Genomic DNA, 24,718 nt, shown 5'->3' on the forward strand with positions numbered 1-24,718 from the left:
GGTGTTCTCCCCTACCAGGGAAGTAGGGGTGAGAGAAGATCTAAATCAAGAATAGGGATGGGGGATAAAGATCGACATTGGGATTGGATGCCCCTTGGGGATCCTGCTGCCTGAGGCAGTCGCCTCACCTTGCCTCTTGGGTATGAGCATGTTCAGCAGCTATGAAATCCTCCCTGACTGTTGGTGTATGTGTGCAAAACTGGGGAGGGAAAATGTGTGTGGGGGGGAATATCCTGGAAAGGGGCATGGGTGACTGGAACCCTGAACAGAAACACACACGCCACATAGCAGCATTCTGTTGCAGGGCCCACCTGTATATTCCTGTGAATCCACAGACCTGCCCTATGGCATATTAGAGCCTGTGCAACCCAAATCCTTCTCTCTAGTTAATCAGAGTGCTTTCAGAGACAGGGGCTTACTGTTGCAAATGGGTCATTGAGATATTGCAAATAGGAAGTTGGTGGCAGTTTTGTTGAATTTCCCCCAGAAAGGGAAAACCAGGATTAGATGGGGGGTGGGAGGGGAGCATGGACTGGCATTTTGAATCCAGGAAAGTCTTGTGGACAGATAAGGAGCACTGATATCATATTAAACACCTCCCTGGGAGCACCCTTAGGTAAAGGTAAAGGGACCCCTGACCATTAGGTCCAGTCGTGGCTGACTCTGGGGTTGCGGCGCTCATCTTGCTTTATTGGCCGAGGGAGCCAGAGTACAGCTTCCGGGTCATGTGGCTAGCATGACTATGCCGCTTCTGGCGAACCAGAGCAGCGCACGGAAACACCATTTACCTTCCTGCCGGAGCGGTACCTATTTATCTACTTGCACTTTGACGTGCTTTCGAACTGCTAGGTTGGCAGGAGCAGGGACCGAGCAACAGGAGCTCACCCCGTTGCAGGGATTCGAACCACCGACCTTCTGGTCGGCAAGTCCTAGGCTCTGTGGTTTAACCCACAGCGCCATTTACACATCCATTTTTGTCCCTGAAAGTATAATTGGGTTTTGCCTTGGATCTCAACACGCTCATGCACAGAAGGCTTTGCTGTGGTCCATAGGGAGCTCACCTGAGGGCTTTCCTGTGTTTAACCCTGTTCCCTAATGCTGCTTTTCTTGAAGGATGCTATGCGAGCCATTGGCTTCTCCCCATCAGAGATCACAGCGGTGCTGGAGGTGGCTGCTGTCGTCCTCAAACTTGGCAACATAAAGCTGGGGCAGCAATTTCAGGCCAGTGGAGCAGAAGCTTGTGGAATAGAGGATGACAAAGGTCAGCAGGGCACGATGGGTCATCTCCAGGATTACCATGCAGAGTTAGGCCCAGGGCTGATTGCCCCATAGTAGCTCATGATTTTGAGAACCAGATCTTTCTCCCAGGTGTTACCGTATTTTTCGCTCTATAGGATGCACCGGACCACAAGACGCACCTAGTTTTTAGAGGGGGAAAATTATTTCCCTCCCTCCAGCCCCAAAGAGCAGCAGACAGGCTGCGCACAGCCTTGCCGCCATTCCCGGAGCTTGCGGGGCTGGGGGCGGGGGAAGCCCGAGTTTTCCCCAACCCCAGGCCCCAGAACAGGTTGGGGAGCAGCGGCAAGGTTGCGCGCAGCCTTGCCTCCGCTCCCGGAGCTTGCGGGGCAGGTGGGGGAAGCCCGGGTTTCCCCCACCCAGCCCCAGGGACCACACATTCACTCTATAAGACGCACAGACATTCCCCCTTAGTTTTTAAGAGGAAAAAAGTGCGTCTTATGGAGCAAAAAAGATGGTATGTGGCTGCATGCAGCCTGTGTGCCATTGGCTTAATAGTCCCAGTTCCATAGTATGATACACCCTGTGGCCAGGTTGCCATAATGGGTTTAAAATTAAAAGGATTTTCCTAAATACAGTTGGAACATCAGCTGCCCTGTACCATTTAGCAACATTCAATGGGACGTCATCACTTTGCGAGTTCCCTCCACAACCTGCTGCATGCGGCAGGAATAAAAATAATAGCAGGCAAACAACCTTTTAGGGGAAAGTTGTCTGCTGTTACTGATCTAATTGAGGTGAAGGAAGACTCTGATTCTAAACCTCTGCTGCCTTGTGGGATATCTTGGGGAGAAGAAAGGGCTAAGGTGTAAACTCTACACCAGGCTTCCTCAAACTTGGCCCTCCAGATGTTTTGAGACTACAATTCCCATCATCCCTCACCACTGGTCCTGCTAGCTAGGGATCATGGGAGTTGTAGGCCAAGAAACATCTGGAGGGCCAAGTTTGAGGAAGCCTGCTCTACACAAATCCGAAGTGAAGTCCCTAAGATGGTTGGATGGTGCCTTGTATGTCTCCCTCTGGCAACTCCTGCATCCAAGCTGGTGCCAAACCGATTGCTCTGCCTTCCTTTGGACCACATCAGCGGGGCCAAGAGCAGGGTCAGCTCAGGACTTCCATACACATTCACTTCGGTGCTGCTAACAAATGCACAAATTGGGGGAAGGTGTGCACAAGCAGGCACAAATTTGTGAAAACAATTTTCAAGAATGTGTTATTTTAGGGGAAATTGCTCACCACAAAAATTATGGAAGGTTGTAGACAAAATGCCTATATTAGGATAAATGTGCACTAAAATGCTGGGAATTTTTTTACAAGGACTGGGGGGAAAGGAATCCAGACTGATGTAGAAATGTGGAGAACAAGACTGAGAACAGCTGAAATGGGCAAGTTTGTCCATCCCTGCCACTAGAATGAATGGAACAGTAATTGGTAGAAGACAGCCTGAGCTTGGGAAACTTCTGCCTCGATCCCCACTGAGTCTCCCTGCCTTGATTTCTCTGCATTGCAATGTGTCTCCAGTACCAGGGAGAGGAACTCACTTCTCGCTTTGCTTTTGCAGTGGTGCGGGAGATATGTCAGCTGATCCAATTGAGTGAAACTGCCCTGGAGCAGGCTTTGTGCTCTCGCACAGTGGAGGCCCATCAGGAAAAGGTGGTGACAACACTGACGGTCTCACAGGTGAGTGTGGAGCTGAGGTGCATGCAGATTTCCAGTAGGTCACTAGTTCCCGTGCAAGAATGTTGGTTCTGCTGCATTTCCATTCCATTTTTTTAAAAAAAACCTGTTTCACAGAGACTCAAGCCCGTCCTCTCAACCAGTTCAATGGGTGGAGGTCTCAATAACCGCCTTGCTCATGTTTTTCTTACCAGCCACATCATACTGTGGCAGGTCATTTATGTACATATTGTGCTGCATGCTAGAATCTGTGTTTTGCATCTCACTGCAGACATATCAGCACTGGTGTGCTAACTTATTTTCTCCAGTATACAAATGCTAAGGTGCAGGAGTCTGAAGTTAGCCTGATAGCTATAGGGAGCAGGGCCTTCTTGCAGGTGGCACTCTCTTTATGGAAGAGGTAAGAGCCACAGCTCAGTGTTAGACCATTTTCTGGGTCCAGGTTCAAATCCCAAACTCCCAGATACTGCTGGGAGAGACCTTGCATTAAATCCTGGAGTGTTGTTGCTTATCAGTATAGACAATACTGAGCCTTTCAGCAGATGTTGAAATTAGGGGTGTAAGGATGCAGTGATTTCTATCCCATCCTGTGATTGTTGCAATCAGCACTGTTTCTGTTCCACTGCAGTTCGGCTTCCGGCCAATCCCACATTATTTGTGTCGCTAGCAGTTATGGTCAACAGTAACGCAATTAATTATGTAGTTAATTTTGCAATTAACTTCCATGCATTGTGACAGAAGGAAAACATCAAAAACAAGGCAGAAAATAATACCGTATTGGCCCGAATATAAGCCGCACCTGAATATAAGCCGCACCTTTAAAATTCAAGGGGGGGGGGGAGAGATAATACCTGAATATAAGCTGTTCCCTTAAAATTCCACAGGCACTCACACCCGTTCCGTTTTACCATATGTCTGTTTTAGCAGCGATATTGTAAAAACCAATTTTTGTAAGGTCGCGAATTTAAGCCACACTTTAACTTTTCACGATTGGAATTTGGGGAAAAAGTGAGGCTTATATTCAGGCCAATATGGTATAATTATTGATGTAACATTCGCTGACTGAAAAACCAATCACAGTGTATAGTACACATTCACTTGTATGATTTCAATTCTTGACAGTGGTCAAACACGCAAATTGTGGCCATTTCTGTTCAAATTTCCATTTTTGACGGAACTCTCTGACACCCCTAGTTGAAATCCAGGCTGTCGTAGGGCACAAAACATCCTATGAATGTAGTATACTCCCCCATCATACCTTCTCTTTTCAAACAATTCTAGGAATGGCAGTTCTGTACAGCAGCCGTAAATCATAATTTTACAAGTTACAGTGATGATTCTAAGGCTGGTTTCGGACCAGTATACTTAGGATGTGTAAAACATGCCCCCATCAGATATCTGTGATCCAGGATGGGTCTGACCTGGGAGCTTTAGGGCTGAGTTCTTCCCAAGGCAGGGGCTATCACTCTGGCCCAGGGCTCTCAGCTTCCTGAATGGGCTGTGTATTTCACGGTCTAACAATCTCTGTCTTGCTTCCTAGGGTTACTATGTGCGGGATGCCCTAGCAAAGAACATTTATAACCGTCTATTTAACTGGCTCGTTAACAGGATCAACGAGAGCATCAAAGTGAGTGTGCGCAGTGGATATGATCCACCTGACTTAAAACAGTGAAAATGAGTTTACCATCCAATGTATTATAGCAGTGTTTTAGGACTCAGCGACGATCCTTGGTTTGACAATTAATGTGGGTATTATCATTCACAAGCATTCCCGTATTTTCATATCTGGCTTAATGAGAGAACACATACATGGGGGGTGGAGTTCTTGCGGCCATCTAGGTGTTCCTAGACCATATCTCTCATCATCCCTCACCATTAGGCATTCTGGCAGAGGTTGATGTCAACTGGAGTCAAACAGCAGTACCAACATCTGGAGAACCACCGCTGCCATATTATGCTGCTTTGTTTTTGTTTTTTTTAAATAATTTTTATTAACTGGCCAATCACATCAAATTAAATCACATCACATAAATTCCAAATTACAAAGCCAAATTTTTAAATTTTGTTGGGGGAACCCATACTTCAAGATCCAAAGGGGGATTCAGATCATCTTCTTATTACTGCGTTAATGTCCAAATCAGTCCCAATCAGTCCAAACAAAATTCATAATTCTATCCAGTCTTATCTTGGTGTTTCCACATCATATCTTGTTCATATAATTTCTATTTTTCCTTTACGATCTCTTCTGTTAGTCTCCTTAAGCCGATAAGCAAAATAATCATATTATGCTGCTTTGGAGCAAGGGTGGAATTGAGCTAAATGATGCATTTTCATATAGGCACTGGCAAAAACTTTTTTTGGAAAAAATATGTATTCATGATTAGGAAGACAGAAACAAGATGGTAACTACCCCCAATTAAATGACATGGGAAGACTGGGAAGTATGAATGCTTTCAGCACACCTTCTTCTTCTAGGTGACAACGACTGAGCACAAGAAAGTCATGGGTGTCCTGGATATTTATGGCTTTGAGATTTTTCAGGTGAGTAGTGGATATTCCTGGTCCTTGATTCTAAAGGCAGAGATTTGGTCAGGGTCTTGGCAAGTGGGTCTGACGGTGGGGCAGGCTGGTGCCTTCAGATATGAGAAGGTGCTCTCTCTGAGTGCATGCTCATGTGTTATGTGTGCATTGCTACCTCTCTATCTTTCCATGTCTTGTTTATGTGTATTAAATGTAGGAGCACAAACATGAACTGGATTTACAGTATGTTGCGAGGAGACTTCAGGGCTGAGAGTCAGGCTTAGGGGATATGGTCAGGGTTTTATATGTGGGAGTCGATCTAGGATGCACCCATCCTTTACCTGGGACTCTTTTGCTTTCAAAGTTGCTATTTTTTCTCCCTCTCCTCTATGTAGGACAACAGCTTTGAGCAGTTCATTATCAATTACTGCAACGAGAAGCTACAGCAAATCTTCATCCTGCTGACCCTGAAGGAGGAGCAAGAGGAGTACATTCGGGAGGTAGACAATTTTGCCAGAGCCAGGCCTGGTTCATAGGCAAGGGGCAAGGGTGTATAGAATAGAATAGGTGTGTGTGTGTGTGTGTGTGTGTGTGTGTGTGTGTGTGTATGTGTGTATATATATGTTGTGTGTGAGTGTGTGTGTGTGTATATATATATATACACACACACACACACACACACACAAGCAAACAGTGCAGGTATAATACTAATACTAATACTAATACTAATAATAATAATAATAATAATAATAATAATAATAATAATAATATACTATTTATACCCCACCCATCTGGCTGGGTTTCTCCAGCCACTCTGGATGGTTTGCAACAGAATATTAAATTACAATAGTCTATTAAACAAATAACTTTAAATGCACAGGTGCCAATAACCTCTAGGATTCACCATAAGATCAGAAAAGCAATTGTATTTTATAGGAAAATATAAATATAGTATAGTATGTAAAAAAGAGGTGGGGGATGTATAATGTTGGTGGGGGGGGGGTAGTTGGGATGGTCCTGTCCATTTGTTACAACAGAACAGGTTTCCTGTCCAGAATAAACCATTGTTATGTGGAAGCCCTTTTGCAAGAGGAGGAGGTGTCAGTGGCTACTAGCCATCATGATGACTATATTCTACTCCCAGGAACAGAGACTGCAAGCCTCTGAATACCATTTGCTAGGGAACAACCAAAGGGGAGAGAGTTTTTGTGCTAATGTCCTGTCTGTGGGCTTCTCAAGCATCTGGTTGGGCAAAGTGGGAGACAGGATGCTAACTAGGCAGGATGAGGTGCTGAGAACCTGTGTTCTGGCCCCCGCCTGGATGCTGTTAGACTACTACAACTCACATCAGGAGCAGTGGGGTGGTGCCACCTCCCTGCCGCTCAATGGGACGGGGCAGTGAGTTTGGAGCTGCAGTGGTGGAGTCAATCTGGCACTCCTGCCAGGGTGGCCGTCAGCGGCGTAGCGTGGGTTGTCAGCACCCGGGGCAAGGCAAGTAATTTGCGCCCCCTAACCCGGGGCAAGGCAAGTAATTTGCGCCCCCTAACCCGGGGCAAGGCAAGTAATTTGCTCCCCCTAACCCCTAACCTGCCGCCGCTGCCAGCTTCTTCTTGCTGCTGCCTGGGCTGGTCTGGTGTGGTTCTCTCCCGCGCTCAGCACTGCGCTGGGCGGCCGCTGCACTGTCCCTCCCCCAGATAGTCCCTCTCTCTCTCTCCGCACCGCACGCCTGGCACCCACCCCCTCCACAGTGGGCGGCGACCCGGCGGCTCGGATCGGATTCGCACAGCCAGCACTGCAGTGAGAGAGAGTGAGTGAGCCAGGTAGGGGCAGAGAGCTGCGAGTGCGAGCGCGCCCCCCCAGATGTTGCGGCCGGCCCCCCCTGCACCCCCCACGCTACGCCACTGGTGGCCGTGGAGCTTTGCAACCACCCAGCCAGCGTGGTGTAGTGGTTAAGAGTGGTGGATTTGTAATCTGGTGAACCGGGTTCGCTTCCCTGCTCCTCCACATGCAGCTGCTGGGAGACCTTGGGCTAGCCGCACTTCTTTGAAGTCTCTCAGCCTCACTCACCTCACGGAGTGTTTGTTGTGGGGGAGGGAGGGAAAGGAGAATGTTAGCCGCTTTGAGACTCTTTAAGGGGAGTGAAAGGCGGGATATCAAGTCCAAACTAGTTCTTCTTCTTCTTCTTCTTCTTCTTCTTCTTCTTCTTCTTCTTCTTCACCCTGCCACGCTCCTGTAGCACTTTGGTAAGCAGTAGTGATGAAAACCACATTGTGGGCCTCCTTTTCCCTGCTAATAACATGCTTCCCCTCCCCCCCAGGGCATCGCTTGGACTCCTGTGGACTTTTTCGATAACAGCATAATCTGCAACTTGATAGAGGATGTAAGTTGTTTCGGGAGCAATGTTGAATAAAGTGGGGAGAGAAAGAAGACTTGTAATCCCATAAATCCAAGACCTCATCCCTTGCAAAGCCTTTCTTCTCTTCCAGTGCTCATGTTGTGTCTCTAAGGCAGGGGTCAGCAACCCTTTTCAGCCATGGGCCGGCCCACCGCCCCTCAGGCCTTGTGGGGTGTCGGACTATATATTTTTTTTGGGGGGGATGAACGAATTCCTATGCCCAACAAATAACCCAGAGATGCATTTGAAATAAAAGCACACATTCTACTCATGTAAAAACACCAGACAGGCCCCACAAATAACCCAGAGATGCATTTTAAATTATAGGACACATTCTACTCATGTAAAAACACGCTGATTCCCGGACCATCTGCGGGCCAGATTGAGAAGGTGATTGGGCTGCATCCAGCCCCTGGGCTTAGGTTGCCTACCCCTGCTCTAAGGGCTCATCCACACTTTCGCTTGTCCTGCTGCCATGACTGAATTGGAACAAACATCAATAAGTTTTTCTGTGGATTGACGTTTGTTCCGATTCAGAGGTAAACAGCAGGTTTCCCCAGGGAAAGTGGCAGAACAGATTAAAATCTAGGCATAAGACAGGTAGAACAAGGTGGACAAGGAGGCTGCATAACCCCATGGCATTAGTTGCATGTGATGCAAACCCTTTACTGAATCTTAGCAGGTATGGGTGTGCTCAGGGCCTGGAGGGGAGACTGCCCAGGATAGATGCAATCAGAGAAGTTACCATGGGGGGGGTGAGCAGTGCAGAGTGGTTGGCAATGTTTCCATGCAGAGCTACCGTAAGTCCTCACACCTCTTGGTTTTCAATAATGAAAAGCTGTCTTTTGCTAGGTTACTGTGACCAGAACAACCATCAATCAGTCTCTTGCTCAGCAAATTCCACTCTTCCTTTCCCACCTCCTCTCTTCATCCAATGCCTCCTTTTTCTTTCACAACTCTGGCACACTCTGGCATTTTCACCGTAGATAATCTGGCCTTCTCTGCACTCATTTCTGCTTTATGAGTGCCAACAAGGGTCAAGACTCAGCCCTGCATGAATCTATCTTCGGCCGTGTGGGTGGGTGGGTGGGTGGAAGTGGAGTGGTGGAGAAGGAGGCCAAAGAACACAGCTTTGCCTTTCACAAAAGAAAACTGCTCTAGGTTCCTGTCTTTCCCTTCAGTGGGCTGAGTACTTCACAAACAGATTGCTTTTTTTTTAAAGAAAAGAAAAGAAAAACAATCCACAGAGGAGACAGGCTAACAAGCCCAGCAGAGACAAAGGCTGTGGACAAGGAATTGGAAAGGCCAGCAACCATGATCTGTTGTTGTTTTTTTAACTGCATCTGCAAGGAGCAGGCAAAGAGAAGAGCAGGCATTTGAAAGAGCTGAAGACACCCCATGCCTGCTTGCTCAGAAGTAAGCTCCACTGAGTTCAGTGGGCCTTACTCCCTGTGAAGTGTTATCATAGCCACTTATGCACCAGCCAAACAGAGGGCAAAGGAAGAGGCAGATATGCATAAAATGTGGATTTGCTTGTTAATGTGTATAGATGCCAATCTGGAAAATACTAACTAAAATTAAAGTGGAAATGAAGTTACAGTGGACACTCGGGTTGCGAATGTGATCCGTGCAGGATGCACGTTCGCAACCTGCAGCGGCGCGTTCTGCGCATGCGCGACACCCAAAACCCAGAAGTAACCCGTTCCGGTACTTCCGGGTTTTGGCGGGTCCGTAACCCAAAAAAACGCAACCTGAAGTGTCTGTAACCCAAGGTATGACTGTACACTTCTCACCACAGTGGAGAAGATCATGATCTAGACTAGATTTTGTAGACACATCAAAGAAACGTTTCAGTTAAATGCGTTGCAAACTTTGTATGAGAAATCGTGTTGGCTGACTGAGGCTGGTGGGGTAGTGCCCCATTTGCCCTAGTGGACCAGCCTCCCCTGCAGTGTTCTAAGTGTTCCTTCTTTCCGTAGGGCAAAGGTGGGATCCTGGCCATGCTGGATGAGGAGTGCCTTCGCCCGGGCGAGGTGAACGAAGCCACCTTCCTGAACAAACTCAACCAAGTCTACAAGGGACACCAACGCTACGAGAGCAGGGTGACACAGAATGACAAGCGTATCATGGACAACAGTTTGCATGTGAACTGCTTCCGTATTCACCACTATGCTGGCAAGGTAATTGGCGCTAGGAGTCTTTCTCAAAAACGGGTCCGTTTGGGGAGCACAGGAGGTTAGAGCAGGGGTAGCTCCTCTGCAGTGCTGGCATGTAGCCCTTGGAAAGGTGGTGAACCTTGAGCTGGAAAAGGTTAGCTACCACCCCCCCCCCCAGGTTAAAATATGGTTTCCTAAAACTGAAGTGCCTGAATCCCTTGGGACGGTTTGGGAAATGTGGCTGGGAGCATGTGAGGTGAAGGAAACTCCTGCTGCGTGACAGCATGCAGAGAAGCGTTTCTGAACTGTGGAGCTGCCTCCATGTGAAATCCCTCGCGAAGACCCACCAGGTCTTATAGAATCATGTTGTGTAGTCGTTTAGTCGTGTCCGACTCTTTGTGACCCCATGGACCAGAGCATGCCAGGCACTCCTGTCTTCCACTGCCTCCCACAGTTTGGTCAAACTCATGTTCACAGCTTCGAGAACACTGTCCAACCATCTCGTCCTCTGTCGTCCCCTTCTCCTTGCGCCCTCCATCTTTCCCAACATCAGGGTCTTTTCCAGGGAGTCTTCTCTTCTCATGAGGTGGCCAAAGTATTGGAGCCTCAGCTTCAGGATCTGTCCTTCCAGTGAGCACTCAGGGCTGATTTCCTTAAGAATGGAGAGGTTTGATCTTCTTGCAGTCCATGGGACTCTCAAGAGTCTCCTCCAGCACCATAATTCAAAAGCATCAATTCTTCGGCAATCAGCCTTCTTGATGGTCCAGCTCTCACTTCCATACATTATAGAATCATAGAAACATAGAATTGCAGAGTCGGAAGCGACCCATCTGGTCCAACCCCCTGCAATGCAGGAATCTTTTGCCCAATGTGGGGCTCGGACCCACAGCCCTGGGATTAAGACTAGATATAAGTAGGGAGAAGGCTTTCAACCTAACCTTCTCTTGAACGTGCTAGTTCAACGTGGATAAATATGTAATTTTTATTTTTATTCTGTTTTTGTATGTGAGCCCCCACTTGTAGTCTGAGGTGGTGCAGACCAGAGACATGCTTACTACCTTAGTCCCAGGTGGGCAAAATATACTGCAAGGTGTAGTGATGGATTTCCCTTGAGTAAAAGGAGAATTGGACAGTCCTGGAAGAAACTTGACCCTCTAAGAAGGACTTTAGCACAGACAGAAAGGTTGGGAGGCCCTTGGGAACCACGGCGGAATGGGAGTTGGGTTGTGGGCCAGAGCACTTTGTTTCCATCTGAATGTGTCTCTTCTCTTATCTTCAACTTGAAGTCTTCCCTTCTATGTGCCTCCATCAATGGGTGGTGCACTGTGTTCACTAGGAATGTATCTGAGAACTACTTAGGCACTGAGTCTTCTCCAACTCAGGTAACCTACAATGTGGTCGGATTCATAGAGAAGAACAACGACCTGCTCTTTAGAGACCTGTCACAAGCCATGTGGAAGGCCAAACATGTTCTCCTGCACAGCCTTTTCCCTGAAGGGGACCCCCAGAAAGCCTCACTCAAGCGTCCACCCACCGCTGGTTCACAGTTCAAAGCCTCTGTGGCCACCCTCATGAAGAATCTCTATTCTAAGAACCCTAATTACATCAGGTAATTTGTGTGTGTATGTGTGTGTGTGAGAGAGAGAAACTGTGGATAGACATCTATTTATTTTGGAAAGCTGATTGTTCTCTGTGCATTCGGATACTTCTTAAGATCTCATAACAAAATTTTGTGTGATGGTTCCTAGGATCAAGGAGCAGGCTTTCATCTATGTTTAGATATAATTCAGCATCATTTTGACTAAAGATGATGAACTGAACCTTTAAAGGCTGCACTGGTTTTTTTATGTCTCAGAATTCCCAAGCATTGCTGGGTATGAGGCTGCTACTGGACTTATCTTTGGATCCAGCCAGTTTGTTGACAGAGATGGGAGAGTAATCTCACTCAATAAGGATGTCCTCTTTGCTGCAGGTGCATCAAGCCCAATGACACCAAAAAGGCTGCTGTGTTCACAGATGATCTGGTTCGGACACAGGTGCGCTACCTTGGCCTCTTGGAGAACGTGCGCGTACGGCGGGCTGGTTATGCCTATCGGCAGCTCTATGACCCATGTTTGGAGCGCTACAAGATGCTCTCCAAGGAGACTTGGCCAAAGTGGAAAGGCAGCGCCAGGTAGGACACAGAAACTGCGATGTGCTGGAGAGGTTGCCATCAGAGCCTGGTGGTTACATTCAGGGGTCAGCAGAATATCCACATAGTGGACTCACCCAAGGGTTTAATAATGCTGATACAGGGCTAGAGAGAGAAACTTGGAGGGCTGTATTTGGCTGCTGGGGGCGAGATCCACTGGGCTAGGCTTTGCTTGGAAAGGAAACATGTAGCACATTTGTGTGGTGATGGGGACAGATGCAGGTGGTTTTGGAGGGTCATTCCACATCATGAACTGGCTGGATGCAGAGGAGTGGTGGGAGGCACTAGCTGGGGGGACTCCCAAGGGAAGAAAGCTCAAAGCCAGGGGATTGGTGGTGGGACAACGATGACTGGTTAGAGGGAGAAGACTGGGAGGAGGAGGTGTTGGAAGCAGGGTTTAGTGGGCAGGGAGAGGCTGGGGCAGAGAGTCCAGGCTCAGAGGCTGGAGAGGAGGGGGGCCAAGAGGCAGGTATGGGGTAGAGTCCCCACCTCCTGCTGCGACCAGCTCCCCTCTCCACCCTGGTCTCTTGGAACATGCAGAGAAATGAAAAGAGCAGAGCAGAGGTTGATTGTGCATGGACACAGTCTACGATTGCTTGGCAAAAACCCTGCCGAGGAGAGGACTTAGAAAGGAGTGGAAGGTGAGGATCTTTGGTCCTTGCAACTGTCTTTTTGGAGTTGGGATTACCGGTACTTGCCTGCACTGTTTTAGTTTCTTTGAATAAAGAGTTAGCTTCATTGACACTGTGTTTTCATTGCTGACCTACACTTGACTCTGGCTCCTGACACCCCACTTTGCAGCTTCCCACTGTGTGTACATGCACAGGCTCTCCTAGGCATAAGCATTTTGGATGTTCCAGGCTTGTGCCAGCTGGGTGACCTGGTCTGTGGTGGAGACCTGCAGTGCTGCTTGGCATTTGGCACATGGGCAGTAACACCCCTCCCACACACACACCCTTCCCAACCAATTAAGAGTGAGCCCAGGTGGTGGCTAGGCAATCTCTGATCTCTTACGTTCCCCTTTCTGGTGCAGGGATGGTGTTCAAGCCCTTTTGAGCAGTCTGCCCATTGACTCCAAAGAACTGGCATATGGGCACACCAAGATCTTCATCCGCACGCCACGCACGGTGAGCAACTGATGTTAGGACCAAAAGGTCAATGGTTACCAGCTCTTCTGGAATTAGCGGGAGGAATGAATGTTGCTCCTAGGGTTGCACAAAATATTTTTCACTTAAGGTGTGTGTATTACAAAATGAAAGATACGACAAATTATATGTCACCACACTGCATAGCCAACCATATTCGTTTATAGATGCCTCCAGACTTTCAATATTTTGTGGGAAGGGATTCAACTGCATACTGGAAATTTAGTTGCGCTCAAAGTTATCCATCACCTTAGCGCAACAAATCCACTTTGGGGGGAAAACAACTAAAATGGACTTTTTGTGGTTGGGAAACTGACAATGAAAAGTGTGGGATAAGCAAATGATTAATGGGAAAACGTGTAAAAACAAATCAGGATGAATGGTCAATAAATCAACACATTTTTGGAACTAGTTTTCCCTAATATAATCCTTTTGTCTATGTTATTTTCATGAATGTGTTTATTATTACGCACTTTCGTGGAGAACTTCATCACAAAATTTGGATCAGTGTGAATTTCAAAGGATGGCTGTGTTTTGGCCCTCTTATTGTTTCAGAAAGTGGAAATTTGATTTGCTTTTAAATGTGAACCGAGTTTAATTTCTACCCCAACTCTTTCTGGAAGTGATCTTCCTCTCACTCACAGATTGTGGCACACATGTCTGCTGGGAAAGTAGGACAGACTGCAGAAGATCAACTGAACGTGTGGCCACTGTAGCCTTCACTGTAGTTGCATTTACGAAACCCATTTAAAAACACAAACCTATGCGTGCAAAATGCCCTTGGTTGATGTGGGAACCTGAGGATAGGAAATCTACAAGCAGCAGAAGCTGGTAATCTTAACTTTTTAGGCCCTGAGGATTTGTCTGGTAGGAGCATGAAGGAACATCAAAGCTAACATCAAAGTTAATGCAGATCAGGCTGTAATTTCTTCCATGGTCTGAACCCTGTATTGGTGCTTTTCAACCTTTTCCCTCACAGCTTTTTTATTTGGAGGAGAGACGCCAGCAGCGGATACAGGAGCTGGTTGCACTGATCCAAGCAACCTTCCGGGCCTGGAAATGCCGCAAGAACTTTCTAGAGATGCGCAAGAGCCAAATCGTTATCTCTGCCTGGTACCGGGGCCATGCGGTAAGATGCAGAGAGTGATACACGTATGATTTTACAGACTTGGGTGCTTTTTAACTCGCAAACCCCACTGCCCTCTGTGTTTTGCAAAATTGACAATAATGGGCCAGTATTAAATCATCGTCTTGCTTGCATCCATGAGAATTGGGAAGGCTGTTAGACAGAGTGATACTTGGCTCCAGTTTAACAAGGGCATTTGCAATGCAGTTTGAAGAAATATTTGCATCCCATATTTGTTCTAGTTATTGAAAGCAAGAGGTGAAAATCACACCAAGACGAGTTCCAACCTGCCTTGATATGTCAGTAGGGGCAAACAGGGTGGGGCGGGGTGGCAGCCCTCACAAGGCTGCCTTCTTACTTACAACCAGTCAAGCGGGTGGATCTGGCTGTTGGTTTTCTCCTTAGTCTTAGTGTTCCCTTAACAGAGGTCAGAAGAGGGTGTGTGTGTGTGCAAAACTAGAATTAGTTGGCCCTGTCTGTCATTGGCTCTGGCGCCATCTACTGTTGGCCTCCTGGCCTTCTACCCTACCAGTCAAAAGGGGTGTAGGAATTACTTGTCTGTCGTTGGCTCTGGCGCCATCTTCTGTTGGCCTCCTGGCCTTCTACCCTACCAGTCAAAAGGGGTAGGAATTACCACTGATGACTCCCTGTTTGTTCATGGCCTGTCTGTCTACTAGAGTGAGTGTTTTATTTTGCAGCAAAAGAAGAAATACGGGAAGATGAAAATGTCAGCTCTTCTTATCCAGGCCTATGTCCGAGGATGGAAGGTGAGGCAGGTGACATCCAGAATATGGTTGCGGCCAGGCCTTTAAAGGTTCTAGGGATCAGTTACTTATATAGTCAAAGTAATTAAATAATATGCAAGAATTTTTATTTAAAAAAATTAATGTTCTGACGGGATATAATCAATGGTTATTTTATGCAACAAAATCTCACGTATTCTTCAGTAGCCTGGAATTTTTTTGTCAGTTGCAGACAACTTAGGAATGGCTAACAGGGGCTCAGATGCTAAGCAGCCAGATGAGGCTGAAATGATAAGTTTGTACACTGCTGCCCAGATTTTGTTACCTTGCCATTTCAAAGCCTTGAGCATGTATGCACATGCTGCATATGTGTGCGTGCCAAACTGGAAATATTTCAGGACATGCCCATATTTTTTGCTCTATAAGACGCACCAGACCACAAGACGCACCTAGTTTTTGGAGGAGGAAAACAAGAAAAAAAATATTCTGAATCTCAGAAGCCAGAACAGCAAGAGGGATCGCTGCACAGTGAAAGCAGCGATCCCTCTTGCTGTTCTGGCTTCTGGGATAGCTGCGCAGCCTGCATTCGCTCCATAAGACGCACACACATTTCCCCTTACTTTTTAGGAGGGAAAAGAGAGTCTTATAGAGCAAAAAATACGGTAACTATATATGATGTCCAATGTTGTCTGAGATGTTATTAGTAATGACCAAAAAAACTGTAGGTCTTAGTGAAGCTGCTCCGTCTTCCATTACTAGTGCTGGATTGAGGTTAATGGGGATTTTACAAAATAGGGGAGGGGGCGTTTTGACTTTTCCTGCACCAATGATGTTGTAGTGACATAACCTCAATGCTGCTGTTGTATTGGTGGTCTATAGGAGCCAAAACCTGACTGTGTGTGGCAGGCTATAGGGAGGAACAGAGCTTAGTTGGCATTCTGAGCTATCTCAGACTTTACTGTAGCTCCACTTGTGACAATACAGTAGCATTACACTAGCAAAACAAGTTAAAACACTCCAACCGAGATCAATGGAGACTGAGAAAATACTGCTGCACTTGCTCTCATTCTGCCTACACTGATGTGAAACAGCATAAGATTCCAATAATGCTAAACTGATTTTAATGAACTGTCAGTGCAATGGGCCCATAGGACTTCACTGTCCACTTCTGTGAGAAAGGATATTGGGTAAATCCCCACCCTGGGACCTACTCTCTGTCTGTTTGCTCCTGTATGCATGCTTCTTTGGGTGAATTCAGATGATTATGCACACTTCCAGACTGTTATTATTTTCGGGTAGGATTCAATTACATACTGGAAAATTGAGGCCACACAGTTATAATTGATTGGGAGCTATCACATAACTAACCTACTTCCCCAAAATATCATATATTTTTTTACGATATGGAACGTGACTGGAAAATGTGGGGTTAATACTTGCTCTGACAAGTCATCTAACTCCCTTGCAAACAAATTAGAACAAATGCTGAATAAAGAGGCAGCGTCATCTAATGTCTCTGCAAAACAGGATGATTGCTCAATAAACAGGTTCTCTGGTGTCTCCTCCAGACTGCTGTTTTATTGTGGTTGTCTTCTGCAACGTATTCTTGACACAGTAATAGTGAATTAGTGGTGGATTTATTCTGCTTTAGTTTGCTCTGTGATGTTCCCACAATGCTACCATTCTATTGCTACAGTAAAACAAAACCAGGACAGAACGAAACCCAACATTTGTGGTCAAAAATGTTAATGGGATTTCAGCAGGAAGTTACGGGGTATATGCATAAATCAGAAATGAAGTAGTGCAGGCTTCCTCAACCTCGGCCCTCCAGATGTTTTTGGCCTACAACTCCCATGATCGCTAGCTAGCAGGACCAGTGGTCAGGGATTATGGGATTTGTAGTCTCAAAACATCTGGAGGGCTGAGGTCGAGGAAGCCTGAAGTAGTGTGACTAGCTCAAAACTTTTGCAGACAGTATTGAAGATGGTGTGTGACTGCTCTGAGAGCATTATGAGCACAAATCATCATGAATGTACAATAAAAAGATGTCTGGAGTGCCATACTGCAACAGGTATCACATTTCAAGACGTTGTGTGTAGAATTTCCTCTCCTGTTGAAAGATGCAGCTTGCTGCATGAGATTAAAAAATCCCCCTCTTATCTGTGCAAAGTAGCATGCCATAGTTGCAGTCCATATGTTACAAGCTTGAGCTGCTAGCTAATTAATGTGTTTTTTTAATAAAATAAAATATAAAGTTAATTGATCATCATTTCAGCTGGTTACTAGATTAAATTTATATACAGACGCATGTTACAAAACATATTCCACCTAGGTGTCTTTATGACATATTGGATGTGTAACACAATTTAATAAACAAACACTACTCCTTATTGTTGGAAAGAAAGACCACATTTTATCATTTGACTTTAAATTCCCTGTTAAAAGTAAATAAGCAAGAACCAAAGCACCCTAAAAATCAATATAGGTGTGTGCCGTTTTCAGCATCAGAGATGAAAAAACTGTCCTTCCTGATTGAAAGTAACCCCTACTTGCTGATTAATCAACTTAAAGCTTTAGTTGATTGATCTGCTGCTTTAAAGTTTGTCACCATAAGGGGAAAACCCCCACCTTACTGCCTCTTTCCCCATCAACCTCCGCTGCCATGGGGTTCTTCTGTATCCATAACCTTCTTCCACATTCTTGTAAACACATAAATAAACACACCACTAACCATTGTTGGAAAGAAGAACTTTATTTACTTTCTGCTAAATTCCCTCTCACTCACCAGAAACAAAATAGCGTATCAGCCTCATAGATGAAAAAAATGCCCTCATTGGTTGAAAATGCTCCCTACTGACTGATTAATCAACTTGAAGCTTTTGTTGATGGATCTACTGTGTCAGCTAGGACAAAAAACACACTGTATTTGATCTTCCCTGCCTTTCTGTCCCCCCTCCCCTTTTTTTCTGGGCTCCTTTGGGGTTCTTACCTATCCCCTCCCTTCCTCCACAGTCTCGTAAACTCCTACGGCAGCTGAAGCAACAAAAGAGCTGCAATCATGCTGCCACCATCATTACTGCTTACTGGAGAGGTTATCAGGTAACAAATATGCCACTGGTGAACATGTCAATTACTCCTCACCACTTTTCTCATCCATTTGCAGTCCATAGCTACCCACATTGTATGACATCTCCCAGGGTGTACAGTGGTACCTCAGGTTAAGTACTTAATTCGTTCCGGAGGTCCGTACTTAACCTGAAACTGTTCTTAACCTGAAGCACCACTTTAGCCTCCTGCTGCTGCCGCGCTGCCGAAGCCTGATTTCTGTTCTCATCCTGAAGCAAAGTTCTTAACCTGAAGCAATATTTCTGGGTTAGCGGAGTATGTAACCTGAAGCGTATGCAACCTGAGGTACCACTGTAATTCTAAAAGAATTATTTTGTGGGTCCTTAGTTTTTCTGTCCTTGAAGAAAAGGTATAGGACCCCTGACAGTTAAGTCCAGTTGCAAATGACTCTGGGGTTGCGGCGCTCATCTTGCTTTACCGGCCAAGGGAGCTGACATTTGTCCACAGACAATTTTCCGGGTCATGTGGTTGGAAACGCCGTTTAACTTCCCGCCACAGTGGTACCTATTTATCTACTTGCACTTTGACATGCTTACGAACTGCTAGGTTGGCAGTCCTTAGTTTTTCTGAATAGGCCTTCCTACCTGGGTTGCCAGCCATGCAGTTACACAAAGTTGATTAATTGTTTGGTTTGTTTAATTCTACAAAAACCAGCATATAAGGGGGGGGGGAACAAGCATTCTATACAGAGAAAACATTTTTGTTTTTTAGGAGGCACACACATCAGTCAGCAGGGCAGCCTCATAAAAGAGGCATTTCTGCCCACTTTACTCATACATAGGAGAGAGTACCTCTTTTAGTATTCCTGCATGGCAGAGGGTTGGACTAGATGACCCCTGGGGTCTCTTCCAACTCTACAATTTTACGATCCTATGAATTTACAGTTTGCAGCTTTGTAAGTATTTGTATTTAAGATGCTGTCTTGAGAGACCTGCTGTTTGTCAATACAATATGAATTGACAGACATTGCAACCACGTGTGTTTACACACACACACAAGCTGTCTTCATAATTTTCTGATTCTTTGGGGTTAACCTTACCTGACTTGAGGTAGAACAGGGTCTTGCCGTGGCTTCAGCCACTGAATCTGGATTTTCATCTCCCTTGCTCAAGTATGACTGCTCTCCGCTAAGGAGCAGAGCAAGAACGGGGTCAATTGGAAAGCAGCATGCCTTGTTTCCGCAGATCAACTGTCTCCCCTCATAGGTAAAGGTAAAGGGACCCCTGACCATTAGGTCCAGTTGTGACTGACTCTGGGGTTGCGGCGCTCATCTCATCTGGCCGAGGGAGCTGGCGTACAGCTTCCGGGTCATTTGGCCAGCATAACTAAGCCGCTTCTGGCGAACCAGAGCACCGTTTACCTTCCTGCCAGAGCAGTACCTATTTATCTACTTGCACTTTGACATGCTTTCGAACTGCTAGGTTGGCAGGAGCAGGGACCGAGCAACGGGAGCTCACCCCCGTCGTGGGGATTCGAACCACCGACCTTCTGATCAGCAAGTCCTAGGCTCTGTGGTTTAACCCACAGCACCACCCATGTCCCTGTCTCCCCTCATAACCTTGTTTAAAAAGCTTTACAATGTTATTGAGCAAACCTCAGGATTACTGAGAGATTATAAAGAAAGACAGAGTATCCCAAAAGCTGACCCCCTCTCGCTTTTATCAGCTGTGGTTGTCCCAGAAAGGAAACTTTGTGGGTGAGATATTTTTAATTTATTTTTGTCACTGTGCAAAAACCTCCTGGATGTGCCTTGCCTTCTTGTTCGTGCTTCCTCAACCTGCTTCAGCCTTTTCCTCTTTGCTTCCAAAGTGGGAAAGGGCCATAGCTCAGTAGAACACACTTTTTTTTTAACATGCATGAGGTATTGGGTTCAACCTTTGGCATCTCCAGTTAAAAAGAGGCCTTGTGAACCAGGCAGGGAAAGATCTCTTCTTGATGCTTGGGAGAGTTCTGCCGGTCAGAGTAGACAATAATAGGCAAAGTGGGATGGCCTTATTTGGTACACAGCAGCTTTTTTTCTTCAGATGTTATTTAGACTTCAGCACGCTCACCAAGCAGGGCTTTTGTCTGTTTGCAGACACGGAAGGAATACAAGAAGTATTTCCGCTCTGGGGCCTCTCAGCGTATCACTAGGTTTATCTACACGAGTCTGGTGAGTATGTTCCTCCTGGCCCAGTTGCGTGTCGAGGTCCCCAAGCCACCCCCCAAATAACTCACAACGCACACTTAATTTTTGTTTAAGGTTTTTGGCATAATTTTGGCCACAACTTTATTTAAATACAAAACCGTGAGTGGTTGTTTAGGCATTGGTTAAGACTATCTGTCCCCCCGCCTGGGGACAGAACTGACTTCCGGGCACCACCGAAAGACAGTGCGGGGGAAAGCAAGTCGGGGAGAAATGGAGCTGAGTCACAGACCCTCAATTCTCATCCGCATGCTCCCCGAAGGCTTGCCGGCCCTAGTCCCATTCCAGGGATTGGACGAAAAGATGGCAAGCCCCAGGATTCCTTTAACGGAATTCCCTTTCCGCAGCAACCATGGAGGGGCAGGCCCAGCCGATCCTAACCCCTCCTCCACCAATTTATAACCAATGCCTAACCGCAACCTTACAAGTTGTGACGATTTGCTACGCAGTAGGCAAAAACCAAATGGCCCAGCCAATCAGCCAGGTGGACAAAATTCCTACCGGGCCCCTGCCCCAACGGCAGACGACCCCATGACAGGCATAGCAAGGTCAATGCAACAACCCCTTACTCAAGGGCGGGTGGGCGGGTGATCCGTTGCACGCAGCAAAGAGAAAGCTCCAGGCTGCGTGCAGAGTATTTAAACATTTTACCCCTCCCACCAAAATTGCGACATAACTTTTACCCCAGCAACCCAGTGAACCAATCACTGCCCCAGGCCATCTTTAGAGACCCTGCCTGGTAACAGAGGGGTGGCTCAGCAGACCCCACCGCAACACGTGCTCTCCATGAAGGAGAACACGCTTTCTAAAATTATATGCAAGAAATACCATAGCAAGAAAAGGGAAAGGGCTTTTAAACCTTTGAATGAAAGTGATGATTGTCAGGATGCGCCCCCCCCCTTTTACTGTGACATTGGTACTAGCCCACTGAGCTCAGAGGGGTAGCTGAACTCAGTAAATTTAAATGTTAAGTGCTGTGTAAGGAAGAGTTAACCACAGTGCTTATTCAGGGCAAGGGCTTCAGCTCAGTGGTAAATCACATGGCTTTACATGCAAAAGGTCTCAGCTGCAATCCTTGGCCTTTCCACCTTTCAGGCTAGAGGAGGTGGTAGCAGTAGTTGTTTGTTTGTCATAATACAGTTTGCACGGCATCATTAGTACATCATTGTTACATCACTAACATGTCACAAAAGGGGAGCGTTACACAAGATTAGCATAGACAGATATGTCAGGGCAACAACCAAGTACAGTGGTACCTCTGGTTACGTACTTAATTCGTTCTGGAGGTCCGTTCTTAACCTGAAACTGTTCTTAACCTGAAGCACCACTTTAGCTAATGGGGCCTCCCGCTGCTGTCGTGCCGCCGCCACCCAATTTCTGTTCTCATCCTGTAGCAAAGTTCTTAACCCGAGGTACTATTTCTGGGTTAGCGGAGTCTGTAACCTGAAGCGTATGTAATTCGAGGTACCACTGTACAAGATTAGCACAGGTAAACATGTCTTAAATACCCACCACCCAAAGTACAATAGAAGTTCCTTTGCATGTCTGGAGCCTGAGGCAAGTCTGGTGATGAGATTTGGCTTCCCTTGTCTAAATACCTCTGGGCATTTCCTGGGGTAGGAGGTGTGTATACATGTCTTCACGCTTGGGTAGGTGACAGGGAAAAGAGTCCTTTTTTCCAAGGGCAAAATAGCGTTGGAATGGAATGGAACGCCCTCCCACCAGATGTCAAAGAGAAAAATAACTACCAAACTTTTAGAAGACATCTAAAGGCAGCCCTGTTTAGGAAAGCTTTTAATGTTTAATAGGTTATTATATTTTAGTGTTTTGTTGGAAGCCGCCCAGAGTGGCTGGGGAAACCCAGCCAGATGGGTGGGGTATAAATAAAAAAATATGATTATAATTAATGGAGAAAACTGGCAAAGGAGTTGATTTTACATGATTTTTAAAGCTTGAAAGCTGAGCTGTCAAGTCGAAAGGATACATTCAGGCATAATATTTGTAACATTGAATAACTTTAAAGATGTGACCCCCCCCTTATTTCCTTAACAGCAGGAAAACCCCCTCGCCTGCAGCATGACCGCCAAATCCAATTGAGGCGTTGTCGCTGTCCTGCAATGGCGGCTGACCTGGCAGGAGGCGTCATTACACAACAGATGAAACATGCACATTTCCCCTCCAAAATCTCTTCTTTCTTTATGCTTCCACTGCCCCCTTATTTTTATTCAATGAGCCCAATGCTGCTACTACCCCCTGGATTGTTCCAGCACTCTCTAGGGGGCAGTATTGCCCACTTAGGGAAACATTGCCTTGAGGGTTTATGTGCTCTCTGTCTCCCTTCTTATAGGTGCAAAAATTCCTCCTGGGTTTGAAGAACAACCTCCCTTCCATGACAGTAACTGACCAGGCTTGGCCGCCAGCTCCATACAAGTTTCTCACAGGCCCCAATGAAGAACTGAAGAAGATCTTCCACCATTGGAGGGTTAGAGCGGGATTATGGCTCATTTCTATGCGTAATTCTTTCAGAGTGAAACTGAGGGTGCTTCCAGACTGTCACTGTTCTCGTCTGGGATTCAATCACATTCTGACAAATTCAGGTTGCACAATTAATAATAATAATAATAATAATAATAATAATAATAATAATAATATTTTATTTATACCCCACCCTCCCCGGCCAAAGCCAGGCTCAGGGGGGCTAACACCAGTAAAATTACAATAATAATAATAATAATAATAAACCAATTTAAAATACAGGTTAAAATACAATTTAAAATGCAGCCTCATTTTAACAGTAGCCCATAGATCAAAATCATAAGGGGAGGGAAACATAAGGGTCAGACTGAGTCCAAACCAAAGGCCAGGCGGAACAGCTCTGTCATGTAGGCCCTGCGGAAAGATGTCAAGTTCCGCAGGGCCCTAGTCTCTTGTGACAGAGTCGGGGCCAGTACTGAAAAGGCCCTGGCCCTAGTTGAGACCACTCTAACCACCTTGAGACTTGGGACCTCCAAGGTGTTGTCATTTATGGACCTTAAATTATAGTCAATATGGAAGCGTTGCACAGCAAACCTGCTTCCACAAATGATTAAATGTTTTGTGATAAGGAAATTGTTGGGGGAAATGCAGTGTGCGATAACCCTGCCTTTGATGCAGCGGCAGCTAACCTCATCTCAAATGCATCAGGATGAATGTGCAATAAACAGGATGTCTGGAAGTGCCCTCAGTTTTGAGACTACTGGTAGCAGCTATTCTGTGTATATAATTACTGGGCCAACAAATACGGTGGCCCTGGAGATATTTTGCAAATTATATTTGCGTGGGAGAGGGGCTCCATTAAACAGTGGTAGGATGGAAGAGTGGAAAAGAGGAAAGGAGGCAACTCCCCACCCCCCACCCCCAATTTGCCTCTTCATTTCCCTCCTTCTCAGTTACGAATGGAAGAATCTGTCAATCCTGGTTCTCAATTTCTCATTTTCCCAATCTTACGCTCATTTCTGCAGAAGTTCATCAGCATTTTAGTGCAAAATTCTCCTAATTAAACACACTTTTATATGCAGTTTTAACTAATATGCATGTTTTTACAAGCAGTTTTCCTTAACAGAAGGCACCTTTGTACGTTATTTTTGAAGAAGTATGTTCATTTTTATGTATACTTTCCCCTAATATATGCATTATAGTAAACACTGATTGGATGGAGAACTGCCTTGCAAAATTTGAATGGGCACAAATTTTGAAGGATGGCTGTTTCAGTCCTCGTAGTGTTTCAGAAAGTGCAAATTTGACAGCGTCTCCTTTAAATGCAAACGGAAACAAATTTCTTCCTCATCTGTCCTCTCATTGTGCCTCTGATACTATGTGAGCCGCCCACGTTGTTGACAAGAATCATAGAACAGCTGCTTCCACATCCAACACACTTTGCTGAGGCACCAGAGTTGTCTCTGCAAGACTAAGCAAGGTTCAAAGTGACAGTGTGGGTGTGGAGTGAGCTTTTGCTTACTTGGGCAAGTTGAACTGAGTTTTCTTTTTAAATTAATGTTTCATTTTGTGGATAAATTTCCAGGCAAACAATGTTAGGTTTTATTTGGACCCATCCCACCACAGGGCATGTGGGTGCTGCACATAAGTAGAACCGTTGCTGCTACAGCTACCGAATCCTTG

General features: G+C 46.0%; 1 protein-coding gene across 1 annotated transcript in view; it reads left to right on the plus strand.

Moving 5' to 3' along the window:
* The window catches only part of LOC310755847 (unconventional myosin-Ia-like), a 57,360-nt gene that overhangs the window by 24,176 nt on the left and 8,466 nt on the right, over nucleotides 1-24,718 (plus strand). Inside the window, exons 10-24 of the mRNA XM_083599192.1 lie at nucleotides 1,114-1,261; nucleotides 2,858-2,976; nucleotides 4,514-4,600; nucleotides 5,449-5,514; nucleotides 5,889-5,993; nucleotides 7,811-7,873; nucleotides 9,868-10,068; nucleotides 11,427-11,653; nucleotides 12,017-12,217; nucleotides 13,269-13,362; nucleotides 14,360-14,509; nucleotides 15,205-15,273; nucleotides 18,262-18,348; nucleotides 20,453-20,527; nucleotides 22,908-23,042. Of these exons, the coding sequence (XP_083455318.1) occupies nucleotides 1,114-1,261; nucleotides 2,858-2,976; nucleotides 4,514-4,600; nucleotides 5,449-5,514; nucleotides 5,889-5,993; nucleotides 7,811-7,873; nucleotides 9,868-10,068; nucleotides 11,427-11,653; nucleotides 12,017-12,217; nucleotides 13,269-13,362; nucleotides 14,360-14,509; nucleotides 15,205-15,273; nucleotides 18,262-18,348; nucleotides 20,453-20,527; nucleotides 22,908-23,042 (1,827 nt within the window). The remainder of the gene's footprint in view (nucleotides 1-1,113; nucleotides 1,262-2,857; nucleotides 2,977-4,513; nucleotides 4,601-5,448; nucleotides 5,515-5,888; nucleotides 5,994-7,810; nucleotides 7,874-9,867; nucleotides 10,069-11,426; nucleotides 11,654-12,016; nucleotides 12,218-13,268; nucleotides 13,363-14,359; nucleotides 14,510-15,204; nucleotides 15,274-18,261; nucleotides 18,349-20,452; nucleotides 20,528-22,907; nucleotides 23,043-24,718) is intronic.

This window comes from Podarcis filfolensis, assembly GCF_964270895.1.
Source record: "Podarcis filfolensis genome assembly, chromosome: 2".
In the NCBI taxonomy this organism is placed as follows: Eukaryota; Metazoa; Chordata; class Lepidosauria; order Squamata; family Lacertidae; genus Podarcis; species Podarcis filfolensis.